The 27,538-nt window shown below is 44.0% G+C and overlaps 1 protein-coding gene across 2 annotated transcripts in view; it reads left to right on the forward strand.

Moving 5' to 3' along the window:
- The window catches only part of DGKI (diacylglycerol kinase iota), a 689,048-nt gene that overhangs the window by 633,681 nt on the left and 27,829 nt on the right, over positions 1-27,538 (forward strand). For both annotated transcript variants that reach the window (XM_086952973.1, XM_086952974.1), the window contains 2 exons: positions 3,334-3,371; positions 4,507-4,627. In XM_086952973.1, the coding sequence (XP_086809099.1) occupies positions 3,334-3,371; positions 4,507-4,627 (159 nt within the window). The remainder of the gene's footprint in view (positions 1-3,333; positions 3,372-4,506; positions 4,628-27,538) is intronic.

Consider the following 27,538-nt stretch of genomic DNA (forward strand, 5'->3'; position numbering starts at 1 on the left):
ATCGCGGTTGGCTTTCTTATTATGTCAGGGGCATCAAGAGGTGTGTCTGTTGCTTTCAAAAGGTGCAATAGAGAAGGTAGTGGACTCAGAGAAAGGCAAGGTTGTTACTCCCACTGTTTTGTTTTCTTGTTCCTAAATAGGATGGGGCCTGTGGCTTATCTTGGAATTCTATCCTCCTCAATTCCTTTCTATGGAAGGACAGATTCAAAATGCTCATATTGCCCCAGCTCTCCTTCTTCAGTTTGACAGAACCACCTCTAAACTCTACTACTGAACCCCCAGTACATCCTCTTTCTGCTGACAAACAGCTCTGTAGCTGGAATGGGCTTCGTTGTGGTTGGTGTCTGGGTCTGAGGAAAATCCGTGAAACGAAGGCCATCTGCACCATGAGCAGTGCAGCTTGAACACAGCTGGTCAACTGCTGGTGCAGGAACTTCCAATGCTCACTTGACCCGGCATGCACCAGAGCTGCACCCAACAAGACACACTCAGGCTGGGGAGATGAACTGATGATCCCACCGGAAGGGCCGCACAGAGCATGCCACCTGGAGTGGTAAGCCCGCCAACTACCAAGGGAAGCGTAGGCCAGACTGGAAAGCTGCACCAGACACAGAGACTGTTCAACATCCAAAGAGGGGACCTTTCATTATTGACTCACCAGCCTTGAAATTGACTAAAGTCTTGAGGGGAGATTGAAGACTGACCTGTCTCCTATAGAGGAAGGAGGGGGAAAGCCATTCAAGAATGCATATGTTCGCTAGGTGAGTTCCTTAATGTGGTTGGGGATGGTGCAATCCCCATGAGAACGCTGCCTGAGCGGGACAAGCAGAGGCTGTGTTCCCCAGTGCACCAGCATAAGGAACAGACCCTACCTTTCTGAATCTAATGTACATATTTTGTGTTGTGTGTATAGAAGTAAATGGCTATTACGTTTAAGTAAAAGCATTGGCTTGACCTTAATTTATATACTGCCATAAAGATAGCTTATTGAGTTCTGAGTCTCTGCACCCATACCACCTCACTCAGTAAGCTTTCAGCTGATCAACTCCACTACTTTGAGGGTCAAATGCTAAAAGGGTATTCCTTGCTCTCAGTTTTGGGTTCAACAATGATGTTAAGCTCCAAGTCACCAGTGGTAAAATGCTCTGATTATCACAATCTCAGCCCAATAACCCCTGTCTGCCCTAGAACTATTTTCTCACTGGAGAAAAGAAGAAACCCCTTTCCCTACACCCCCACGTCTTCTACCCTGTGAAAACTTTCACTTCTGCTGCCCCATTCTGGGGTATATTTCCAATCTTCTCCAGGTTGGAAAGTGTTTGAAGAGGAGTTTGTGAATACCCTTCAACAGGTAAGTTTGTGGGTGTGCAATGGTAAGTTTATGGATGTGCACTAACTCACAGGACCTTCTCATCCTTGAATTTTTACTGCCCACCGACACCGAGCCCCTGTGAGTAGATTTGCTCACATGAAAATCATCCTCTCCAACATTTGCAGGGGTAGGCCAAACTTACATACATAAATAGCATTGATAATCGAATAACATACTCACTTAGAAGACCTTACAAGGCCATATTTATCAAGGGTTGCGTCGCATTTTCATCACACAACGGGTTGCAAAAGTGCCGCAACCCGAGAAATGCGATTTGTCAAGCCATACAAGGCCACCTTGCCTGGCCCTGAGTGGCTTGATAACTCCAGAATTACACAACTCAGTGCAAATTGCTGCTTTGCATTACTTTGCCTCAGGGAGGTGTTCCATTGGTGTTGCATGGGTGTTTCTATACAAAACTCATGGATTTGTATAGAAATCTGCTACAACTCCCCAGGTGAGGCATAACGAGGAGTAATATGTTTATTTCTTCCTTATTTTTACCCTTTCTATGTGGTGCATTCTGCAGCAACATAGAAAGAGGAAAATGCCTTGGTGGATTGTTTTGGTGCCTAAAAAGTATCCCTTCATGCACAAAAATAATCCTGCTAACAACGCAGGCATCCTTGAAGTACTGCACATTCATGCCCTTTCTCGCAGCTCAGCACTGCGATGCATACTGATTAAAAACCAGTCATTACTAGATGAACTGGGCACAGTGAGATGAAGTGATTTGCCCAGTATTACTTGATTTTGGCTCAAGTGAAGGTCTCATTGACCCTCATTTGGCAAGTTAGGCACTGGCCTGCAAATATGATTTACACTAATATTGAATTTGAGTGAATACTTTAAAGTACATTTTTCAAAGAAATTCAAAGGACAGTTTTTAAGAAAATACAGTAGGAAATAGAGCAACAGTATGATTATAACAACAACATATCCAGAACTGTAACCACCCTTAAAATTAAAGTGCTGACACATTCAAAGAAATGCCCTGGTCAGAAAGCTGGCCTAGACAGAGCCAGCCAATTAGAGACAGACCATCTGTATACTCAAACTCTGTGAATATTTGAAGATTTGACATAAATAGAAACCCTGGTATGTTTGGAGTCTGTTGTAATCATAAAGTTGGCATAATCAGCGCCTTGCTAGAATCCAACCTCTGACAAAAAATGCACCAAAGAATAACCAGAGAGGCTGTTTTCAAAGTGCTCTGATATCATGAGAATGGTGAATAGATTGGCAACTTAGTGCCACCAAATGAGACAAATGCATTTTCTTCTAGAACAAGGAGATTTCTGATTCTTCCCCTTACCTGGATATGTAAATATTTTATAAAATTCCGCACACTCCCCTAAGTATGCCTCATCGTGACATTTCCAGATGAAGCACACTGAGACAGTTGTGGATTTCTAATACTTATTTGCCCTCATTTATAGTTGAGCTACTGTGCCTTGTGTGTGTATAGTTTCCAACGTTCTCTTGGGTATCTGAATGGACGGGTGGGTGAATGGTAGGTGAAATTAGAATACTTCTGACCCTATGACAGTTGTGACTTAGTTATAAAAAAAAATCAAATGCAGTCACTCTCCGCTTCATTACAGAGAGCTCTGAGTCTGCTACTAGCTGCATGTAGTAGTTTTTTTTTCAAGAAAGAGAGAATTAACAAGTGGATTGACAGTCCAGTGCATGACAGTACAGGATTCTAAAGTGTAACATGTATTATACAAGGAGAGCCCCGAGTACATTCTGACTTCTAGTTATGAGGTTCAGCAGACACAACTCGTGCCTCCTGTTGCCTCCCTCCCTCCTGGTCTGCTCTCGGTCATGTAAACTTTCCTTTGCTGCTATGTGCCTCACCAAAGCTGTGAGTGAAAGTATGTCTATCTATGCAAGCAGTGCTGGACAGGAGACTTTATGTACCCATGTAACCCATCTTCTGTGCTCTCTCTCTCTTCTAGCACTTGTCCAGGCAGTAATAGCCGGAGATCTAATGAAGGTAAGAGCATTATAAGCAGCTGTGCCAGAGAGGTCCTCATTATGAGAAGTACCATAATCCTGTTTTGTTTGGAAACAGGGGTTTACATACAAATTGAGATTACGACAGGTACTGGAGTACCACCCTACTGAGGCCCTTTCCTGCACACATTTCATCAGGCAAATCTTGGAGAAATACGCGCACAGAATAGGCGGCGAAATGAAGGAAAACTTACAGGATCGTGTGCAAACATAGATCTCCATGATCATTTTCCGTTACCGAGTTAAAAACGTAAAATATTGTGGTAAAACCGCATGGTAAATTACTACGCCCCTTGTGTTGGTTATTTTAAATGCTGTGTTACAGAGGAAGTTCTCTTGCACATCTTTTGAGATAGTAGTAATTTCCCATCAATCTCAACGTTACTACTTAAACGCTATGCCAATGCATCTAAAGGTTTTTGTGATACCCACTCTTCCAGTCCCGCAGAGATCCTATAGCTGTACCCGTCTGCCTCATTCCTGAGTTGTTGCACCCGTGCTTTATATGCTATTCCCAGCCCTCCAATGCACCCGCAGAAGCCCCACCACTGTGATTTGTCTACGTAGCTCAGACACTTTACTGTAGGTCTACATATAAGAGACAGTGCACCGTGCCTCTTTATGGCTCACCCCAAATATCTCATTCCCAACCTGTATCCCAGTTATCCTTGATGCTCTCATCGAGAGCCTTCAGTTCATCGCTGTCCAAATGTGCACAATTTGCTCCACCAAAGCACCGTAGTCCTAACCTCCATCTGGCTCACAAATGAGTCTCCCATCGAGCGACTCTGATTATTTCTAATCATAACCTACACTAGATTGCAGCTCTCCACCTCCATACTGCAGCTCTCGACCTCCATACTGCTCTTCTGAAGCACCTCATCCCTAATCTAGAAGAGGATCAGCACTGACACACGCATAGAATGATTCTTATTCACTAGTCTGTAGGACTGCATCCTCCATGCTGGGCTGGCACTGAATTTTAATCCTCATATGCAGCATGCCCCTCTGCTATTTCTCGAATCTGATAATCACCTACCCAAGCTCTATCGTCATGCACACATTTATTACAGCATGAAGTTATCGTCTCCCTCTGTTCCCACTGTCATCCGCAGGTCACTGAGAGCTGCAAGGAAGGCGCAAACCTCCTCATCCTTGGACCTGAGAAAAGTTCACTGCTTCACCATGCTGCAAAGACCGGGCAGGCTGAGACTGTTGGGTACCTTCTGGAGCATGGTAAGTGTGTTGTGAGTTGGTCTCATTGTTGTATTCCTGTCCTTTTTTCCAGTAGCTCCCAATGGGGTGAAGGCTTTAAATTACATTCTCAGTTCTTGACTCCAATCATATTTCACTTCTGTGTCACTCATAAATGATGACACTGACACGTGGCTCACTGGATAACAACTATCCAGCCTTTTGAATGGAAGTCTCCACCATTACAAACTGTTTGTGTCTTAGTTTTCTAAGCTATGCCTTGACCTATTATGTGTTCCATCACAGAGAAACCATTGGGCCTCCATACACTTCCTTTGCCCTACTACGTACGTATCTGATTCTACCTACACCCCTCCATTCACATATCTAAACACTCGAACCATATGTCTGGTTTTCAGCAAGCTCCATTGTAAGAAAATGTATTTTTTTGCTTTTTATGCAAGATCACCCCCAACGTTTTGGACTGATGCTGCTGGTTTTTCGAAACCAATAGTGCACTGAGGTCTGCTAACAAGACCTCAGGCCAGTGTTCTAACCCCTTGCAAAATGTATGTTGAACTGGCTACCCCCAATTGGCATCAGCTGACTTACTTATAAGTCTCTCATATATAGTACCAAGGGTACTCAGGGCATGTAGGTTAGAGTGTCTGCAGCACTAATTGTGGCATCCTACATGTGACAGAGTACAAAAGGACTCATAGCCTGCCACTGCAGCCTGGTAGAGCAGTTTTAAAACTTCTAGTTTGACTTTGCCATTTAAACCAATGGCAAAGCACCCTATTTTCCTTAACAATATTTATGTCTCCCCCTAAGAAGGCCTATTGAGACCTAAGGCAGGGGGCTGTATATTATTAAGTGGGACATATACTTTAATCTGTCCTAAAAGTAATACTTTAAAATAGTTTTTACTGTAGAAAAGCCGGTAGCTGCATTGGCTAATACAGAGTTACAGACTGGCATCTCAGTCCTGCTAACTTCTGCATGGTAATACTAAAATGGATACTTAAAGGTATCAAATTAATCATGGTATTAAACCTGACTTGAGCCCCATTCAAATTTAAAGTCCCTTTTAAGGAAAGACCACTTTTAAAAACTTGCCACTCTGTTACCCAGTTTATCTGATGGCCTTCTGCAGTTGCTGCCAACCAGACAGCCTTCTGCTATCCTGGGGATTAGTGTGAACAACTTCCAGATGTGAAAAAATAGAGGCCTGCCACAGAGGGAGTTGTTACCTTTTCCCTGCGGGAAGCTAAACAGGGTGATTGTCCAGAAAGCATGCTTTAAAAGGGAAGTCGTCTTTGGTGGGCAAATGGTGATCACATATGTGCAGGCCTGCCCCTTTGTTCAGGTAGATATGCTGGCGACGGGAACAGAGAGGGGAAACCAGCTGCCAAACTGTTTTTTCTGTGAGAATGTAGCCCACAGCTAGCCACACCTCTACGGTGGGTTGCCAAGTTCTTGACATCCAAGGAAGGGATCAGACATCTTGGGAGTGGACAGAATAGTGTGCTCTGAGATTGCTAAATGCCACACATAGCTGAAAGCTGTCATAGGGCGAGTGGGATCCTCGTAGCCCCTTGGCTAGTGGTTGCATCATCACCTCAGACATTTTCGGTGCATAAATGTGGCACCCCTGAACCTCAGATTCCATCTGGATTGGAGACAGGACCGAAGCAGGACTCTTCTGCTGACCCTTGGACCTGGCAAGAGAGACTGCACCAACCGATGAACTGCAGCTCATTGAGCCAGCAAAGAAAGGACTATGCCTGTGGTGCCTGGTGCAACACAATTTGCTCCTGAGCCCCAGAATGAAGTAGTTAACCAAGTGACAGTTGGCTGATCCTCTGTTCCATACCAGACCCACAAAAGTGGAAGCCATTTGCAAGTAATCTCCACTGACCACTACCATGCAGCCAAGAAAACCTCCACTTCAGACTCAAAAGTTTCACCTGTGTCTGCGACTCTGGGGAGTCATAAGAGTGTGGATTGGTTGCCAAAGACGGACATCATCCCTCACCAAAAGATACAGCTGGACCGACTGTGACTGAATATCGGTACCCAGCCTGTGCTAGGCTACTACTGGCTAAAAGAGGACTTTGAGGGACTCCGATTCCTACGGCTGAAATTGCCCCACCTTACCCATGGTTTAAGGAATAACCCCATGTTGGGCCCCGTTGACTGCTCAGGACCCAGAGCATCTATGAGCAGCGTCAGCATCCTGCATCCCCAGCATCAGGACCACTCTGTTGAAGTCTATGGCAGTCTTGATGTAAAGTGTGGAACTGGACTTGAGATTGTTTTGGTGATCAGGTAAGGGTACAAAATACTCTTTATTGGTTCCCCTGACCTTCTTTCGGTCAGAATGGGACACCCAGTCCGGGCTGGAGTAGACAAACACAACTCTTTCAAACTCTTTGAAAGTTTACAAACTTTACGTCTACCAATGCTTGTTTGCGATTTTGACTAAAATGCTTAGATTTAAATGTACTCAAAAATCTATATCTCCGGAACTCTCCACTTGATTAGGCTCATATTGGTGTCTAAAAATTCATAAAAATATATTCTCTTTTTATAAATGTGTTGGATTTATTTTGTGTTGTGTGACTTTCTTATTTTGTTGTTTGGTGCTTTTAAAAGCTTTACACTAGATCCTTTGTTTAAACCTTGCTGCTCGAATCCACAGCTACGCAGAGTTGAGCTAGAGGTTTTACAAACGAGCCTTACTAGACCGAAGACGGTTTGGTGAATGTATTACATGGTAAAGTCGCACAACCATACCATATAATACACCACAATACTTCCATTACGTCTGATGTTCAGTAAACCCATTGACACATTAGATGCTCCACATACTCTCTTCCTTGTTCTTCACTTCTCTACTCTCCTATCCTCTGGTCTGATCTTCTCTCTCCCCCTCCCACCCCTGCATGTCTCATCCTCCCTGCTCCTCCTGTATCTGATTTCCTTCTGCCACCCTCGCTGTACCTTCAAAGTCCATTGGCTGAATCCCTCAGAAGCCACGTAAATAGAGGTAATTAATATGGTAATATTGTTCATGTTGATATAATGTAGCATTTTTTTTTATTAAGTAGAGTAAGTGCTCTATAAATTGTGATTTAGGCAATGCAATTGCCCAAAGCAGGTGTCCTGTCTTTTTACGTTATACTGTTAACTGGAAGTGAAGAAACAACATCATTGAATGTTCTTATTTCGATGAAGTTAAGGCAACACACAATGTGAAGGAAGGAATGCTTGAATTATTCTGAAACACTCAACACCTTCCATGCTTATGACGAGCTGAGCTCGTCATGAGCCACTGTGCTCAGGTGCTCATGGCGAGCTCAGCTCGTCATGAGCCGTGGAACGCTCACACGCGGGGATAATTCCCCTGCTGTGCTGAGAGTTCCACGGGACCGGATGCAGCTGTGACGAGCTCAACTCGTCATGAGCACCGGAGCGCCGTAGCTCATGACGAGCTCAGCTCGTCATGAGCATGGGGGCGCTGTAAAAAACAGGATTGCTTCTGTACATAGTGCAAATAGGGGATTACGAATGAAACTGACAAACGGTGTGATGACTGAGTGTAGTTTTAAAATATAGTATAGTCCCTCCTTCATTCCAAAGCAAGGGATTATTTGAAGGTGAAATGATACACTAAATAGCCAAAATTATGGGGTGAGAGTGAATTACTCCTCCGGGTGGAGACGAAAGCCACTCTATGTATATATATTTTGTTATGGGAAAAATAGATTTTCAGACAGTCCTAAAAAGCAAGAAATGTAGTTAGTGAGCAGAAACCTCACCGAAGAGGAATATGACACCCATCAGACTGCATTAGCATCCCATAATGTAGTGAAGTTTCTGGAAATATAAGTACATTTTGGAGGTCTTATTGGAGGGAAGAATTAAATCAATATGCCATTATTAATGTATCTGGTCTCAGTGGAGATAGGTGGGTTATTTATGAATTTGATGAAAATATACCCGACAGTGAGCTGGAATTGAAAGTAAGCACATTTTCATTTTCCATCATGGGACCTCTGTTATTATTAATGTTCACATAAGTGATTTAACAAGCTCACCTCCTACCCGGGAGGATAAGGATGTCGAGAGAATAAAAATAACCTTACAAGTAAAGAATGAAATGTGAAATTAATCAGTTGAACAAGTTCTTTAAAGATGCCGAACTCATATCTTTTTCTATATTGTAATTTTAATAGACTGCACCTAGAAAAAGTATGGACTGACCTTAATGTGCCTACTTGGCAACTTTATTTAAAAAGACCATTTCTCCAAAGAACAGGGATAGTCGATTTCCCTAAGGTGGATCTGCAACCTTATTTTGTAATAAGAGCTACTTCATATCAGTGGAAATCATCCTGAGCTACTGTTATTATTAGTTTTGTATTATGACCACGCCAAAAACAATTTCATTAGTGGCTACCATATGCAGGACTACCAGCAGTGGTCACCTAAACGAATCAGGCAGTTGCCAGCAGTAATGTAAAAGTAGGCTTTATCAATGTGGTATCCCTCAACATGGGAAATACATGACCAACATGGCTACAAGGGCCCAGGCACGAGAGTAAGAATATTAGAAATAAGTCTCTCTAGTGCTGCACGACTTATCACTAATTTATTAGCTTTAAATATATTTGAGAAATTCAACCATTCTTCTTCACACATCAGCTTATGAGAACATATACACATTTTGGTTTGGTATCCAAATACTAACTCATCCAAGCAAAAACTTCTAATTTAGTAGGCTGGGCTGCACATAGGAAAGGTACTCACAGGTAGGCGGAGAGCTATCAGTAGCTCACCAGGTTTAAGCGAACCTGAATTGTTGCTGAGGCAGGCAGTTCCAAGGTTACCTCTAACATTTGGCATCTATCTCAGATTGTATCCTGTTCCCCCGTAAGCTCATTGTTGCATCAATCAAATACATGGATCCTATTCGACTCGTCCTTATACTTCAAGCCCCACATGAGCAAAATAGCAAGACGTTTGGTCCCCTTAAGCTTCTCTGTAATGGTAAAGATGTCCTAATCACCACTTGATCCCTTTTCCTCTCGCATCCCCATTTCTACATCTCCTCTACCCTAAGAGACTTCATTTCCAAAGTCAGATGACAGTCTCATTGCAAGAACATATTTATGGAAAAACATCTCCCTCGAATTCCACCATCTTCCCCTTCATCTGGTCAAAGGGAGGACTATATTTAAGTACCCCAAAGGCACTGTACAAAAAGCTATGTGCATTTACTGGTAATAAAATGTTTATCCTGTGTCTTCAGTGATTTTCTCAAAAGGTTGTGTTTATTATCATCACCGCATGACCCTAACTGGTGGGAAAGATTTTGTAGTCTTTGCTGCTGACTGTGGTTCCTTGTGTTCTCTTCTTGAAGAAACAAATGTACCCACTTAAAGGCCCAACTTCTCTCAGAACTTCTGGTTATAATCCATATTGTGTTCCTTGGTGGTTTAAAACCACCTCTAATGACCTGCTTCTCTGTCCCTCCTACGAAAACTCCAAATGACATGATTTATTCCCTTCACCCTCTGTAAACTGGGGTTTTCCATGTTCCCAGTACCCTTTCTGATGACAATTCCCACACTTACGTCGCTCCTCCAATACCCTCGAATATCATCCAGTTCTAATGTTTTCTTATAATAATTTAATTTATTTTACAAGTTTGAATCTGTTGCAAATGCCCACGCCCTTTCGGTACAGTGTATACAGACTTGGATTGCTATGCCTCTTTTCATGTACCCTCTTAAACCTTGAAACGTTTAACGTCTTGATCTACTCTCCCCCTTACTGCAGAGGTTCATTGCAGAACTGGAAATGCTGTCCCCGAATGGCCTCTCCAGCAGTTTGCACAGACCTACTTACTTTCTGGATCTTGCTCTCTATGCTTTCAGCATTCATTCGTTCTCCCTAATTCCATGTCTTATTGTTGGCAGGTTTTTAGGGTCTGGGATATATTTTCTAAATATCCCTCTTATTGAGTTACCTGCAGAATGTTACCTCTCATTCTGGACTACTCCCCAAGAGTTTTAAGTTAATGATTTTAAAGTGCTACACAGAGGTCCACCTTGCTTCAGTACTAGTCAGAACACAAGTCAGTACTATAGAAAGGATGTTAGTTATAAAATAGGCCTTTTTAAAAGCTATAACATCAGGTATTTGACGAATATACTGAGGCCCCATGCTCACTGTGCCACAAGAATCAAGCTATACCTCATTAATGGGACCTAACTAGGGTAACATCTTTCTCGGGGGCACTTCATAGTGCCCCTGGCCTGATTGTTCAGGATGGACTGTTCATTTTAGGGGTGTGAGAAATGTATATAATTTGTTTTTGCATATTTACAAAGAATTTCAGGAAAATTACACATTACGTGAAATGTACATCCATCAGTTAGTGCTATATTTAGCAGGAAATGAGTCCCTGTATCTATTTTTATGCAAAGATGCATCTTATGGTAAAAATGTTAGCCAAAGAGCACAATTTTTCATTGGCTCAAGCATTATTCAACTACGTTAGGGTGGCCCGCATAATGCCCCAGCACTCGCAGTAAAAGTTTGCTACAAACAGCATGTAATAACACAACGTGGCATAATCCCTGAAAACCGGGCGAGTCATCCTCATCCTAAAAAAAAACCATTCTGAATACGGGAATTCCAGACAGCCAAAGACCAATTTCCAATATTCCTCTTCTTGCGAAAGTGCTGGAGAAATGTGTGCAGCTACAACTAAGCTAACATATCGCTAATTTCAACTTGCTTGACGAATTCCAATCTGGGTTCAAGCCTGAACATAGCACAGAAACTACTATTCTTCACATCATAGATGATGCTCTCCAAGCCCTTGACCAAGGCAAAACCTGTCTCTTGATCCTTCTGGATCTTTCCTCAGCATTCAACACAGTCAATCACGAGAAGCTTCTTAAACGCCTCAAACACAGGATGGGTCTAGGAGGTACCGTCATCAAATTGTTTGGTTCCTTCCTCCAGAATCGCACATAGAGATTCTTAGTCAAAAGCAACCCATCTGCTCCTTTCCCGATATCAATCGGTGTCCCTCGAGGCTCTTCTTTGTCCCATACCCTCTTTAATCTCTACCTTGAACCATTAGCTGAAATTCTTCGCTCGGCAAAAATCTCCTTCCACATGTACGCCAATGATACTCAGATCTACATCAAAATCTCTTCTCTAGAGGAGATAACCCATCTGAATGATGCCCTGAAACTGACTGGCCAATGGCTCACCAACAACCAGCTTAAACTGAATGCCCAAAAAACAGAGTTCCTTCTCATCTCCCCCCTCTAAAAGCTCCAATGGCATCCTGGCACTTAACTGCACACATACCATAGTGGATTCTGCTAAATCCCTCTGTCAAACCTTGACAGCAACCTGAATATGCGTGAACACATCAACTCGATGGCCAAAATTGCCATGTTCCACCTGAGCTACTTGAGAAAACTAAAACCTTTCCTTGAAACTGCGGACCTAAAAACCGCAGTACAGGCGTTAGTTATCTCCAGAATTGAATAAGGCTGCTCTACCCTATCTGGCCTACCAAAGACATCTACAGCCCCTTTAAAAGCTTGCCTCAATGCAGCAGCTAGACTCTTATCTGGCTCAAAAAAATGTGACCGCATTTCACCATATCTGAAGGCCTTGAACTAGCTTCCTCTTGAAACCAGAATTCAGCTCAAGCTGCCTGTATCACACACAAAGCCTTGAACACGAACTCCCCGGCATATCTTGCCCAGAAAATCTTGGTATCTGGGGGTTTCCAAAACTCACGGTCAGAGACCGTGTGCTTCAGCCACCCCGCTTCCGCAAGGAAAAAACATATAACAGAGCGTTCTCTGGGGCTGCACCAAGAATCTGGAACTCGCTACCATCCTTCATCGGAAAATACCTTCTCTGTCAATCTTCAAAAATGAGCAAATTCCTCCAATAACTCTCCTTTGTCGCGCATACCGCCTTTTGTATTCAGCTTTTGTTTCTGTGCATAATTTCCTGTACTGCTTAGCCCTTCCCGTGTACCAACTCTCACTCATTATGTTCTGCTGGTTCTTTCTGCCTTTTGCTATAATATCTCCCCTCTTATACAATTGCAGTTTTTCTCTTCATCGCTGACATGTTGCTCTGCCAATTATGGTACTGTACTGATTATTGTATATAACTCTGGCTTTTGTCCTAATGTAGTCAACTCCTAATCCCCATCTTTGTGTTTTGTCTGTACCCAACCTGTATGTAACGTGTTATCCCTGTAAAGCGCTCTGATACCCTAACGGGTCACGTTCGCGCTCTATAAAACTACAAATAAATAAAATAAAAAAAAATTAAAATCATCTAATCTGGGGAATTTTGTAATAAGGATAATGCAAAATTCATGAAATCTCACGAATTATGCAGGTATAAATTATATTTCATGAGGCCCATGTTTTGGAGGAGGACCATGCTGTCATAACATGGCTGGGTCCTGTTTGAGGTGGCATGGTGGGCAAATAAAAGCTGAAATGACATGCAGCAACGCGGTCTGAGTAATTTCATATAGATGAGATTAATTCAAGCATTCTACCCATCACGTTTTTGTTTTCTTCAGTGCAATGCCATAAGAGCAGTGGGTATTCACAAACATGGTTCCGTATTCACTCTGCCACAGCAATCAAACTGTAGCTCACTAATGAGGCCTAACTAGACCGAAACATGTCTGAGTTTGCTTGTTTTCTATTCAGAGGGGACCTGGCTGGTTCCTCTTTGTGGAGGTATAGTTGGCAAAAAATATACATTGGAACCCAGCCGCAAGTAATTTCCAGTGACTGAGATTCAGGCCTTTCGCCCCTCAGTTTTTGATTCCTTCAGATGAAGAGGCAGATAGAGCATCCAGATGTTTTGGGGCAAGGGCCAACAAACCGTAAACCTCATTTAAACCTCGACAGGCAAGAGCAGAATAACTGAGCCTGAAGTCTAGTTCATGATACAAGGGCAGAGAGATTTTTTTCCACATATATTCCTGGACAGACTGTGAGGGCAGTGGGATCCAAAAATAAGACTTGCGGCTTAATTACGCTTATACATCAGATATTTTTCCTGATCGGCCTAAAAGGGCATAAATGCATGACATTTGTCCTCTTGGTGTCTTAAAGAATGACCTTAGACTAGGGTGCATTTAGCCTAAGCTGCTAACCCTCCAATGGCGTGCCTTATGAAAATGTTGAATCTATTCTTTAACCCCTCCGACGCTCATGACGAGCTCAGCTCGTCATGAGCCACGCTTCTCTTGTGCTCATGACGAGCTCAGCTCGTCATGACCGTTAGAACGCTCAGGTGCGGGGCTAATTCCCTTGCTGTGCTGGGCGTTCTAACGAACGGGCGTGGTCATGAAGAGCTCAGCTCGTCAGGCTCGTCATGAGCACCGGGGCGCTGTGCGCGTCCCCCCAGCACAGCGGGGGTATCGGCCCCGCAGCCAGGGGGTTCATTTTTTAGGGTGCTAACCCTATGACAGGTCTTTGCGTCATGTACATATAGCCACAAGTTGTCTTCCTGCTTCTGCAATATTATTATAATTAAAGAAAGAAAACAACGAGGCAACACTTTCAACAACGGACGTTTCATATTTGGGGACGTGGCAAAACTTTTAGCATCACATTGGCATGTACTGTATGTTTCCTTCGTACATCTCTGAGGTCCTTTATCTGCATTGTAATATCAGTTATGAATCCATATAGGAGCGCTGAGGTGAGTGCTGATCTTTGTGGGATGCAGTTGTCTGCAGATGTCTTCAGGAATTCTTGAACGATTTCATAACTTCCCAGGGAATGTTCTATATTCTCAGTGTGTCTTTATTGCATATGCATTGCTTTGTTTTGGCCATTTTAATGTTCATAGTTAATGCAATAAGAAGTCAAGAGTCAAGATGATGCAGAACAATGCAGGCATCCTTGTGCCAGCCAATCAGCAGAGCTAATTCAAGACGAAACGATGGTGAAAGGTCTGTCATTATATAAAAATCACATATGGGTGAAGGGGCCAGATGTACTAAGATAGAATTCACAAAAAGTGGTAGCAAATTGCGCACTGACTTTTCGGAAATCCTATGGTATTTTGCAAACCAACCTATATACTAATAGGTCGGTTCACAGAATACCGAAGTGCAGTGGGTTGCAATTCGATCAACCAATGAGCTAGGTTTCAAAATGTGACCCACCATGATAAGCTGCCATCACAGTGATGGTGGACTGTTGGGATCAGCAGTTCATGATGTCTGTGATTCCTTTTAAATAAAGCAATATATTTTTTTTAAATGCAGCCACTTTTCTTAAAGGAAAACAGAGAGGAAGGGGTCCCTTGCGGACCCCTTCCAGTTTGCAAAAAGGCAAGCACTATCTTTCAGCAGTCTGTAAAATATGAATGTTGTTTTACCGGATTTCGGTCACAAAACATGAATTCATACCATAGGAAATCTGTATTTGGGGTGCCCTAAACACACCCCTTCCGAATTGCGATTCCTAAAGGTTTTATAAACTCATCTGGCAATTCTGCAACATCTTACCGAATTGCTAAATGGGCTTAGTACATTAAAAAAACTGTTATTCATGTTTCATATTATCGGATCACATGTTTTTTTTCTTAGAAAATGTGTTCCTCTAAGAAGTCTACTGTTTAAGCCTGAGTGATTCTTTTGTGTGTAATACAGTAGCGAAATAGTTGCGTTTCTCATAATTTCGCCACTAAGCAACACAACATAGAATAAAAAAGGGCACCAGATAAAAGTCATGAGACGAAATTTTGTGTATGTTTCTGCATTTCCTGGGTGGTCATTTTTCATCTCTTAGCCAAAAAGTTGATATTTAACAATTTGTTCAATGTTCTCTTTCCTAAAATTGGACATTAGTTAAATCTGGATATATATCAGTGGGGTATAAGAAGCTGCCAACTTGTGTTACAACTCGGTGCACATTTTGTAAGCTACAGATCCCTAAGTGAAGTGTGTAGCTATTTGTAGGCTAAGAATAAAATGAGATCGCTATAGACATCATTATGGCACTTTACTCAGGGCATCAGGGGGACTGGTTTTACTTGGTAGACATCTGCCTGATTCTGTGCTCTGAGCTCCCTTCACACCGTTCTGATTGTTATCAGGCAGCACAAACCCATCCAAACTGCGCGCTTGCCAGCCCATCTGCACTACTGTTATGTTATGTTATTGTATTTGTAAAGTGCACTATAACCCGTGAGGTTGTCCTGGACCATGTGGGCGTGTCTAGCCCTGCCTCAGGTAGGTTGCTTATTTGAAAAGCCAGGTCTTCATCTCAAAGAATTCATGGAGAGGAGGAGGCTCGGATGTGGAGTGAGGGTTGTTCCACACTTTAGGCGGCGTAAGAGAACTCCTGCTGTCCTGTCCTGCTTCTGTGTATGCGTGTGAGTAGGAGTCCTGCGGAGAAGAGGTGTCTGGGTGGTTTGTTGTAGGAGATGTGACTGTTTAGGTAGGTGGGGCTAAAGTTGTATGGTACCTTGAGTGTGTGTGTGGGGAGGTTTGAAATTAGCCCGTTTGTGCAGCAGGAGTCAGTGGAGCTCCCTGAGTATGATGTGATGTGAGGTCTGGGGGGGCGGGGAGGGGGAGGGGGGGGTGAGTCTGGTTGTCGAGATCAGTTTTTTGTTTTAGTCTTCTGACAAGTTGCTTGGCATAGAAGCTCTTCCCATAACCCAACTTGCTGGTGACTACTGTGTGAGTGCTGGTTTTTTCAGTGCTACTTGGAAGCCATTTGAAGATCTTCCTCTGCATCTTCAGGGCGTGAAAGCAGGATACAGTTACTGCATTGACGTGTGCAGTAATGTCTAGTTTGCTTTCGATGATGGTTCTGAAATTCCTGGCCTTGGTGCTGGGCATGGGTTCCAAGTTTGGCCGGTCACCAGTTGAAGTTCTCTGATGAGATGTTCTTGCCGAAGTTCACTACCTGTCTTTTCGGTGTTGATCTTGAGACAGCTGGCTCTCATCCGGTTAACGACTTCAGTCATGCAGGCGGTGAAATTATTTCTAGTGTTGGGCGTCTTGTCTGCGAGGGAGAGTAGGAGTTGAGTCTCATTGATGTAGGCGAGAGAATGTGCATGAACAATGTTGGCCAGAGGGAGCATGTATGTGCTGAAGAGGGTGGAACTGAGCGTTGAACCTTGAGGCACTCCCCAGATGAGTTTGCTTGATTCCGAGGAGTAAGGAGCCCGGCTGGCAGCTTGTGCCCTGAAGGACTGGGTTTTTCTAAGACCCAGCGGTGCCAGGGGACAACACCTGAAACCTTTGTGGGTAACCTGTTCCGGCGTACAAATGACAGAGACACGGGACACTTCCTTCGGCGTCAAAGATTCGAGGTTTATTTACTGCAGGGAACACAGAAGTCACGTGAAGTACACAGCATGTAGGTTCGCGGGATCTGATTCGAATTGCTACTGTGGGTCGCTCCTTTTATACGCATTTCTCTCATAGGTTAACATGGTACACAAAGGTTTACAACTTGGTTCCCATCATTATTCCCGAGAGGGGTCGCTTTGATGTAGTCAGGGTCCGGAACATAAGTACGGAAACATTTGGTGGTTCCCAACTGTAAAAACCCATCTTCCCACCATTAGTACATTCCAATCAGTAATAAACAGATCGAAGAAGGAACAAGGACAGGTGCAGAGGAAGACAGGACAGTGGAGAGAACGGAAAGGGTGTAAAAGGGGTGGTATCGGGAAACACGAGCTGCAGGCATCAAAGGGACGCGCCTAATGAGATGCACGGCTAAGACAATAGACCGGCATGGCAAGATGTGCCTCAAGCAGGGCCATCTGCCTTACAGTATCATCCCCCTCATCATAAAGACACTTTCAAAGGAAACGTGTCTTCCGCAAGAGTCTTGGGAATCCCAGGGTCGCGAAGCGGACAGCGTCCGTTCGCTGGCTACTTGAGGGCAAGAGACAAAATGGATGCCGTATCTAAGATGGAACCCGTGGGCTCGGATGAAGAAACCCACGAAACAAACGAACAGTTTAGGTTAGCACAGCGAAGCTGCGCACACCCACTAAACTCGTCATTTGCGGTTCATAGATACCAGACTCGACCATATTCGTGCGAGTCGAAAACACCACTTACAATTGTCACGGAACCTCAGACGCTCCTTTTGCCCTCATGTAGGCAAGCACTAGTCGGAATCATATTCGATATTCATCAGACCGTCTAGATGTTGCTGCAACATAATTCTATCCAACTGAGCTGCTTTGGTAACAGGCGGCTGTCTTATACACGTCGTAGCACAGAGGCCACATAAGGCAGGACCACACTGCACGCAAAGGCAACACGTGAACAGAAACGCCACAACAACTCCGATGATCATCAGAATTTTCCAACCCCAAGTCGACATCAGGCCCCAAAACCACCCAAGTAGCGTCCAATCCCCTACGTCCACGTGTATGGACTCGGAGATCTTATGCAACTTTGAGATGGCTTGATAGACAGTCGGGGCGTTATCTGGAATGAAAATACAGCAGCTCGAGTGGATCACCTTACATACTCCACCGCGATCTGCTAAAACAACGTCTAAAACCATACGGTTTTGTAACGTCATGAGCCTATCCGCCTGAAGTTCTGTGGTGATATTACCAAGGGCACTGGCAGTGATATTAGCTGTCGATTCCACCACTCGAGTCAATTGTCTCAGGTTCCTACTATTAACCATAGGTCCCCAAAACGGAAGGAAACCCTTGAAAAAGTCTCCTGCCTCTTGACCGGCAGTGTCCTCTTCGCTAATCACGCCTCTCACAACTCTAGTCTTGTGATAGTCTGCATCAACAGTGAACGTCGGAGGCAACAAATTTGCGATATAACATGAGCCCACAAAGTCAGAGGGCAACCATGTATACGCACGATCATGGCAGATGAAATATGTACCCTCGGCAGCCAGAAACACAGGGGAGGAGAGCATCGGTAGGATGTAAGTCTCGGAGCAAGCACTCTCTCCAAGACTAGCTCTCGATCTTCGGCCACGACCCAGTAGACAGAAGTTACCAAGGTGGGGTACGATCCATATTGGAGAAGAGCTTCTACGCTGTCTTTCATTCACGAGCGCACTATACTCAACCTTACTCAGGACCCTATAGGCTCGCACCTCCTCCTCTGGGATGAGCGACGGCTCATAGATATCCCTATCTAAATCAGCGATCGCTATAGCCAAAGGCTTGTGGTACGAACCAGAGCCAAAGTGGGAAGGATGTGGCTCTCGATTGGGGTAGGAATCTAGTGCACTTCGAAACATTGCTTGGAATGCTCGAGCTGAACCCTGGGAACTATAAGGAAGGACCAGATATGGAATTCCCTTATCCGTGGTATGTGGCATTAACCCACACACCCAACAATTAGTAGTGTTCACCACTAACTGGTGCTGATGAAGGAGCTGAATAAAGGAATTATTTCTGAATTCCGCACGTCTAGCCTGTTCGTGTTCGGGTAAGGGTGTGTTACTCTTACAACGCAACTATTACAACGTAATGCTGTTACAACGCAGCTATTACATCGCAAATACCATTACAATGCATGCCATTACAACGCATGGCATTACATAGCAGATGCTATTACAACGCATACCATTACATCGTAAGTATTGGTAAGTATTTAATTTTTTTTTATTTTATTTAATATTTTATAATTGATTTAATTATTATTTATTATAACAAAAATATTTATTTCGTTTTTAAATATTATAAATTAAATATATTAATTTAAGTAATTTTTTAAATAAGTATGAGTATAGGAGTATATGTTTTGGGGTACTGATGTATATGTTTTGGGGTGTTTGGGTATTTTTAGGTTTTAGGGCAGGGTTTGTGTTTTGGGGTACAGGGGTGTTTTTAGGTTTTAGGGCAGGGTTTGTGTTTTGGGGTACAGGGGTGTTTTTAGGTTTTAGGGCAGGGTTTGGGTTTTGGGGTACAGGGGTGTTTTTAGGTTTTAGGGCAGGGTTTGGGTTTTGGGGTACAGGGGTGTTTTTAGGTTTTAGGGCAGGGTTTGGGTTTTGGGGTACAGGGGTGTTTTTAGGTTTTAGGGCAGGGTTTGGGTTTTGGGGTACAGGGGTGTTTTTAGGTTTCAGGGCAGGGTTTGGGTTTTGGGGTACAGGGGTGTTTTTAGGTTTTAGGGCAGGGTTTGGGTTTTGGGGTACAGGGGTGTTTTTAGGTTTTAGGGCAGGGTTTGGGTTTTGGGGTACAGGGGTGTTTTTAGGTTTTAGGGCAGGGTTTGGGTTTTGGGGTACAGGGGTGTTTTTAGGTTTCAGGGCAGGGTTTGGGTTTTGGGGTACAGGGGTACAGGGGTGTTTTTAGGTTTTAGGGCAGGGTTTGGGTTTTGGGGTACAGGGGTGTTTTTAGGTTTTAGGGCAGGGTTTGGGTTTTGGGGTACAGGGGTGTTTTTAGGTTTTAGGGCAGGGTTTGGGTTTTGGGGTACAGGGGTGTTTTTAGGTTTTAGGGCAGGGTTTGGGTTTTGGGGTACAGGGGTGTTTTTAGGTTTTAGGGCAGGGTTTGGGTTTTGGGGTACAGGGGTGTTTTCAAGTTTCAGGGCAGGGTTTGGGTTTTGGGGTACAGGGGTGTTTTTAGGTTTCAGGGCAGGGTTTGGGTTTTGGGGTACAGGGGTATTGTAGGGTTCAGGGGTAGGTTTGTGTTTTGGGATAATTAAATAATATTTAGTATTTTTAAATTAATTAAAATATATTTTATAAATTAAATAAATTTTATTTCATTAATTACATTTTTAAATTAAATTAATTATATTAATTAAATTATTTCAATTAACTTAATTTTATTTCAATTATTTAAATATGTTAATTGAATTAATTTCTTTATTTAAATTAAAATAAATTATTTCCTTTTTTATTAAAATTACATTTATTTAATAGATATTATTTTATTACATTAAATTAATGGCTATTTTAAAATGTATTTTAATTAAATTAATTAAATTAAATTAATTAAAATAATTTATTAACATTTTTTTAAAAAGGTATACTTACCTATACTTACGATGTAATGCCATGCGTTGTAATAGCATCTGCGATGTAATGCCATGCATTGTAATGACATGCATTGTAATGGTATTTGCGATGTAATAGCTGCGTTGTAACGGAATGCGTTGTAACACAACGCGTTGTACTGACACCAATCCTCGGGTAAGATATGGAAGGAATGAGGGGATACAGTGGAGGTAGGTTTGGGTTCAGAAGTAGGAGTAGGTATGGCAGAAGGTAGGAAGTACGGTATCATGTAGTATACCCCACCCGCCAATAACAAGGAAACAATTAGAAACAGAAGGAACACCTGAAACATAAAGCATTTGGTACGGGTAATTCGTTGCAGTTTGAATCTTTGCGCCTGAGCTTTTTCCAAGTCCACAAGTTTTGAGAACGCCATCCCCTAAAACCGTCCGCAACGTTTCTTGACGCACTTCGTTCTGTGTAGCAGTAGTCAATCCCTAGGAGTTCCTAGGAACCGACGGTCTTTGACCTAGCGTCAAGACCTACTAACCAGAAGGAAGTACACGCGCGGCCCTACGGTACACCTGGATGTAAGGTATTTTATATACAAGCATGTACAAAAGTCTCTCAGCTGTGGAAGCAAAAACACATGTGGAAAAAAACTCAGTATTTACAAAAAATCACAATTGCATGTGTGTTTAGACTGATCGTGGCAAAGGGGTAACGTAGATGTCAAAAGGATAGAAACGAGAATTTTATTAGTCTTTGGTGCTGGATCGCAAAAAGTATCGTTTCTTTCCAGGACGTGTCTGTTCGTCGAACAAAGGATCCGATGAGGGGACAGAGTTCTGTTGATCAGTCAAATGTTCAAATCTTGAGTTTTGCGATGACAGATGTTCAACAATGTCTTTCTGCTGCACTGAGGATTCTCCAACAGGTTCGGCGTCGCTAAAAGGTACAAAGGTCTGTAATCTGTCAGTTTCAGATGAAGCAATGCCTTTCCTCACCCACGAGTCCGCCAGTAAAGGTATAGGTACCTTTTTGGTGTGGGTGGCGTGCACCCAGTTCTTGCGACCTTCCAAACGGACAGCAGTTCTCGTGGCAAGGAGGACTTGAAAAGGTCCAGTGAAACGGGGCTCAAGATTTCTTTTGCGAGCGAAGTTTCGCGTAACCACCCAGTCTCCCGGTTGGAGCTGGTGGCCTGGACCCTCCGTCTGCGTCGGCAGTGCTTCGTAAACCTGTTGATGAATTAACCTCAGTTTAGCAGTCACATCATGTAGATAGTCAATCAACATTGGGTACTCAAGATTGGAAAACACACTTGGTCTAGGGACCCCCCAAACATTCGCAGGACGACCGAACACTATTTCATAGGGGCTAAGCCCTACTCGGGAGTGTACAGTCGCCCTTGTTGACAACAAAGCTAGAGGCAAAGCGTCAGGCCACGAAAGACCAGTCGTAGCCTGAATCTTCGCTAGTTTGAGTTTAAGGGTGCCATTATACCCTTCAACCAAACCTGCTGACTGGGGATGATTGGCGCTATGGAACTTTTGAGTAATTCCAAGGCCCTTACACCCACTCTTCATTACACTCCCTACAAACTCACTTCCGTTATCTGACCATACGATTCGCGGCATTCCATACCGAGGAAAGTATTCCTTCAGTAGGATTTTCGCAGTGGACATAGCAGTGTTGTCTTTAAGAGGGTAGGCTTCAATCCATCGGGAGAATGCGCAAACCACAACTAAAACGTATTTCAGGTTATTGCATCGCTCCATATGGATGAAGTCTAGCTGGATCACTTCAAAGGGACATGAAGGGGGTGCAAAATGACCAGCAGGTGTAGGGGTTCCCTTACCAGGATTGTACATCATACATATCATGCAATTCTTCACCAATCTTTCAGCACACTTCGTAATACCATCATTCTTCCACACAGGGGCCAACAACTTACAAATACCTTTCGCACTAATATGCGCTAACCCATGTGCCATCGTCACAACAGCTAGCACATACGCGTCTGGCAACATCCACTTCTTGTGCTCCGACAAATCAATCCAACAACCATTCGCATCCAACTTCCCCGTGCTTTCTTTCCACTTCGCCTTTTCAGTCTCGGTGGCCTCATTCTGTATCGCTTTCACACTCTCTATGGTATCCTCACACATACTCGTTTCTGTAGGCCACCTAACCGAACTCGTCACATACATTCTATTGCTAAGGTTCCGGGCAGTCTCCTTAGCAGTCTCATCCGCAAATGCATTACCACGACCCACATCATCCGTCACCTTACGATGCGCACTACATTTAACAATCGCTACCTGCTTAGGCAATGTAAGTGCATCCAAAAGGTCATTCACAAGTTGTCCATGCTGAATCTTCGTACCATGCGATGTCATAAAACCTCTCTCTCGCCACAATCGTCCAAAGCTATGCGCAACGCCAAATGGGTATTGACTATCAGTAAACACATTCACCCGTTTCCCTTTCGACAACACACACGCTCTAGTCAAAGCGATCAGCTCTGCAGCCTGAGCAGAGTTCTGATTCAATCTCGCAGCTTCCACAACAGTATTCAAAGTTACCACAGCATACGCAGTCGTGACATCACCATTCGGCAATTTAAAACATGATCCATCCACATACAAAGTCCCATCGGGATCATCCAAAGGAGTGTTTTTAAGGTCCACACGACCTTTTGTTTCTTCCTCAGTCCTTAAATAACAGTCATGAGCTGGTACTTCATCTGACTCTGCACTAATTGGCAATAAAGTCGCCGGGTTCAGGACATTACAACGTTTTATCTGAATGTGACTTGCCAAGAGCGTCAACTCGTACCCAGACAACCTTGCACTCGTCAAGTGCTGAGTTTTCGTACGATTTAAGAGAGTGTCAACTGCATGTGGAACCATCACCGTAAGCATATTATCCATGACCAATCCTGCTGATTGTCGGATGGACACCGCAGCTGCCGCTGTTGCTCTCAAACAACTCGGCAATGCTCTAGCTACCGGGTCCAAGGTCGAGGAAAAATATGCACATGGACGTTGCTTACCACCAAAAGGTTGCGTCAAAACACTCAACGCACAACCTTCTCTCTCGTGCACGTATAATGTGAACGGCTTACTGTAGTCAGGGGTACCTAACACAGGAGCCGAACACAACGCGTCACGCAATTCAGAAAAACTTTTCTGACATTCTTCCGTCCATGGTAAAGGAGTTGGAACGTCCTTACACGTAAGAGCCACCAATGGTTTCGCTAACAGTGAAAAATTCGGGATCCACTGTCTGCAGTATGACGTGATGCCCAAAAAGGCACGCACATCTCTCTGAGTTGTTGGCACAGTCATCCGGGCGATCGCAGCAATTCTCTCTGGGGTCAACCTTCTTCCCTCCTTTGACAATAAGTGACCTAGATAGGTTACTTCTTGGCAACAATATTGAAGTTTAGAAGGAGACACCTTATGATGTAAGTCACAGAGATGTTGCAACAACGATACCGTAGCAATATTGCAAATGTCCTGCGAATCTGCAGCCACCAATAAGTCGTCAACATATTGGATCAAAGCTGCACCAGCCGGCAACACGAACGCATCTAGTTGGCCCTTCAAGGCTTGACTGTATATCGATGGACTTTCACAGTAGCCCTGAGGAGCACGCTTGAACCGGAAGCTGCGTCCACCAAGAGAGAAACCGAAAAGGTCTCTGCTTTCCTCAGCAATCGGAATGCTGAAGAACGCATTCTTCAGATCGATTACTGAAAACCAAGATGCCGATGCTGGAATTAGAGTCAGTAGCGCCGTGATATCGGGCACAACAGGGAACTGAGGAATCACAATTTTATTTACCCCCCGTAAATCGATAACAAAACGAAAACAGGTGGTTTCGAAGGATCGGTACGTTTCAGAATGGGCAACACAGGACTGTTGCACACGTTTCCCCGAGTCTCCTCAATAACATCTTTCTCGATCAAATCATAGATGATCGCAAACAGTGCTCGTTCACCGTCAAGAGAGATACGATACTGGGGAATACGTGGCAACCGCACATTAGATTTCAAATGGACAACATAAGGGGAGATGTCAAGCAGGCCCACGTCATTGGGACCTGTTGCCCATAAAGATGCAGGAAGAGAACTCAATTCCGGTGGAAGCTGATCGAGAGACAAGTACATTGGAGAGATAACTCTCTCACCCAAAGTAAGCTTCACTCCCGCAGGAGAACAATACAAAGTCGCATATAAACGTTTTAGCAAATCCAGGCCCAAAAGATTTTCACCACAACCAGTGGTTAAAATCAACGGAGCTTCGAGCTCACGTGGCCCAATTGTAAGAGGCAAAGGGCATGAAACTGGATTGCTAACAGGGGCGCCAGAGAATCCAACGGAAACATTTGTTAAGCCAGACAAAGGTGCGCCAGGGAGTTTCGAATGCATGATAGAACTTTTCGCTGCACCAGTGTCCAACAGAAAAGGCTCAACGACGCCCGAGGTGGCAACTGCGACGTAAGGCCCTCTCTGATCAACCGGAACTGATACCACTCCCTCTCCTTGTCTATGGCTGTCCTAGTAATTACCGTCGTCAGTTCTCTGATCGACGTAATAATCATCTACATTGTACTGAGCAGATCGCCCTTGCGACGATCCACGCTGATCAAAACAATTATTGGAGTCAGAAGTGTTAGTGGAACGATCGTTCTGAGCACCGCGACCCCTACCACGTGATGTCTGTTGAGAACCACCACGACCTCCTCTAGACACAGTACCACCATTACGCTCATTGAGAACCGGACAATCAAATTTCAAATGACCCTCCTGTCTACAATAGGCACACTGATTGTACCCTAACGACGATCTTTGTGAGGAGGAATCATTTCGTGATTGTGACCTATTTGATTGAGACTGCGGTCTATTACGTTGCTGCGAATCATTCTGATGCGAACGCGGAGGATACGCCTGTTGCAAAAACACTTTAGTTTTGAGTTCTTTCGTTTTCTTGTCAGCAAGATCGTTCTCCTCTTTCTCCCTATTCTCATAATATTGGGCCGTAGCCAATATTTGAGCAGAAGTAGAAACAGCCCACGCACTTTCAGAATTTTTTTATTTGTTGCTCAAATCAGGCAATAAATTGGAAACAAATTTGTCCACAAACAACCTCTGACCACCTTCGGTACCCATATCTTGACCACTGTGGTCGATGAAAGCCTCCTCAAATCTCGTGAAGAAATCAGAGACGCTCTCATCCTTCTTCTGCTTGCAAGCGGACAGTTTGTCCCAATTTACCTTCATGGCTGGCATAAGCGTTTTCATTAGAGCTATAATTCTCTGAGGGAGATTAGCAATCAACTGTTCAGGCTTCGCACCACCAACTTGTAAACCATCAGCTGCTACAAGTGCAGCCCAATCACCACCTAATTCGTTCGCATGATTCTCCTGACGAATCTTTGTCCATACTGGTTGCGGCACGACATTGCCAAACAGCATATCGATATCGGCAAGATTCATTATCGTAGCGTCTACGAGCTGCGATAATTCTTTATAATACCCTGCAGGATTTTTGCGAGGGTCAGGCAAAGATTGCTTTACCTGCAAAACTTCTGATCGTTTCCATGGAAGATGGATCCACACTCTCTGAAAATGTGGCAAGATCGGAGGTTGAGCAGCAGCATTACCCGGCATCAATACTGGAGGAACCTCACGCATGGGGTACTGACCAGGTGCTCCTAACGGCCCTTCAATATCTTCTACAAACAATGCTCGAGGCATCATAGAAGGACGAAGGGACAGTAATTGCTCGACTGCACGTCGAACATTGGTACCTACTATCATTCCGCTCGAAAACTGAAGCTGTAGATTAGTCAAGGCAGTCATTACATCATCGGATGCGTCAGCCGATATTAGGTCACGTAAAACCTTGCACATTTCTTCAAAAACATATCTTTGTGTCGGTATATTGAATTGCTCAAACGTTTTCAATACCGCACGTGGAGGATTCCTAACGGGGCATTTCATCCAACCCATAGCCATATTACACAAAGAGTCACGCTCCCTACCACCAGGAAGCTGACTACGTCTTTGAGGACCGTCCGAACCAGCGGACTCAAGAATAGGACCAAGAGAATTGAAGAAGTTAGCATCTACAGAAGGAGTACGACGTCGAACAGACTGAGACAAAGAATAGCCCTGAGAGGTAACAAGAGAAGTATCAGAAACAGAGGGAACGGCAGGAAAAACCAGAACAGTAGAGGCAGCGGGAGCAGGAGTATGAGGAAGTATAAGTGGAGGAGCAGTAGGGACAGAAACAGGCAGAGGAGCGGGAACAGCTGGAAGTGCAGGGACAGGAGGTGGTTGAGGAGCAGGAGCAGGGGGAACCTCAGGAACTGCGGTACCCTGTACATACGGAGGTGGTGACTTCATGAGATAAGACATTAAGGGGACTCGATACCTTCCTCCTTTTTGTCCGTATCCGCCGGTAAAGCAGGATAGCACTTATCTACAGACATACGTTGCAATCTATCGAAAACTTCCTTTTCCTTTTCCTCCTTATCTCGCTGAAACTGCTCTGCTTTCTTTACTATGGTAGCAACTCCATCTCTCTGACTACGTTTTAACAGCCTGATTTCTCTCTGTTTGGCTTCTTTACGCCACAACCGAAAGGCATCAAACATGGCCGGCCTTGATTTTTTCTTAAACAATTTAGCCTCGAGATTATCTAAAATCGGGGTCTCGAAACTACCATGAGGTGGCCAACTAAGGACACCATCTTTTTTAGTATAGCGGATCCAATATTCATTAAAAGTAATCGGACCTAGTCCGTGCTTGCTGTAGAGCTCATACGTTGGAGTTCCAACCGGAGGTATCGGACACGAGTCCTCCAATCGGGAATCCGTACCACAACAACGAAAACAACTGAACAAAGTACTACGG

The sequence above is a fragment of the Lissotriton vulgaris genome, chromosome 1_2, assembly GCF_964263255.1.
Source record: "Lissotriton vulgaris chromosome 1_2, aLisVul1.2, whole genome shotgun sequence".
NCBI lineage: Eukaryota > Metazoa > Chordata > Amphibia > Caudata > Salamandridae > Lissotriton > Lissotriton vulgaris.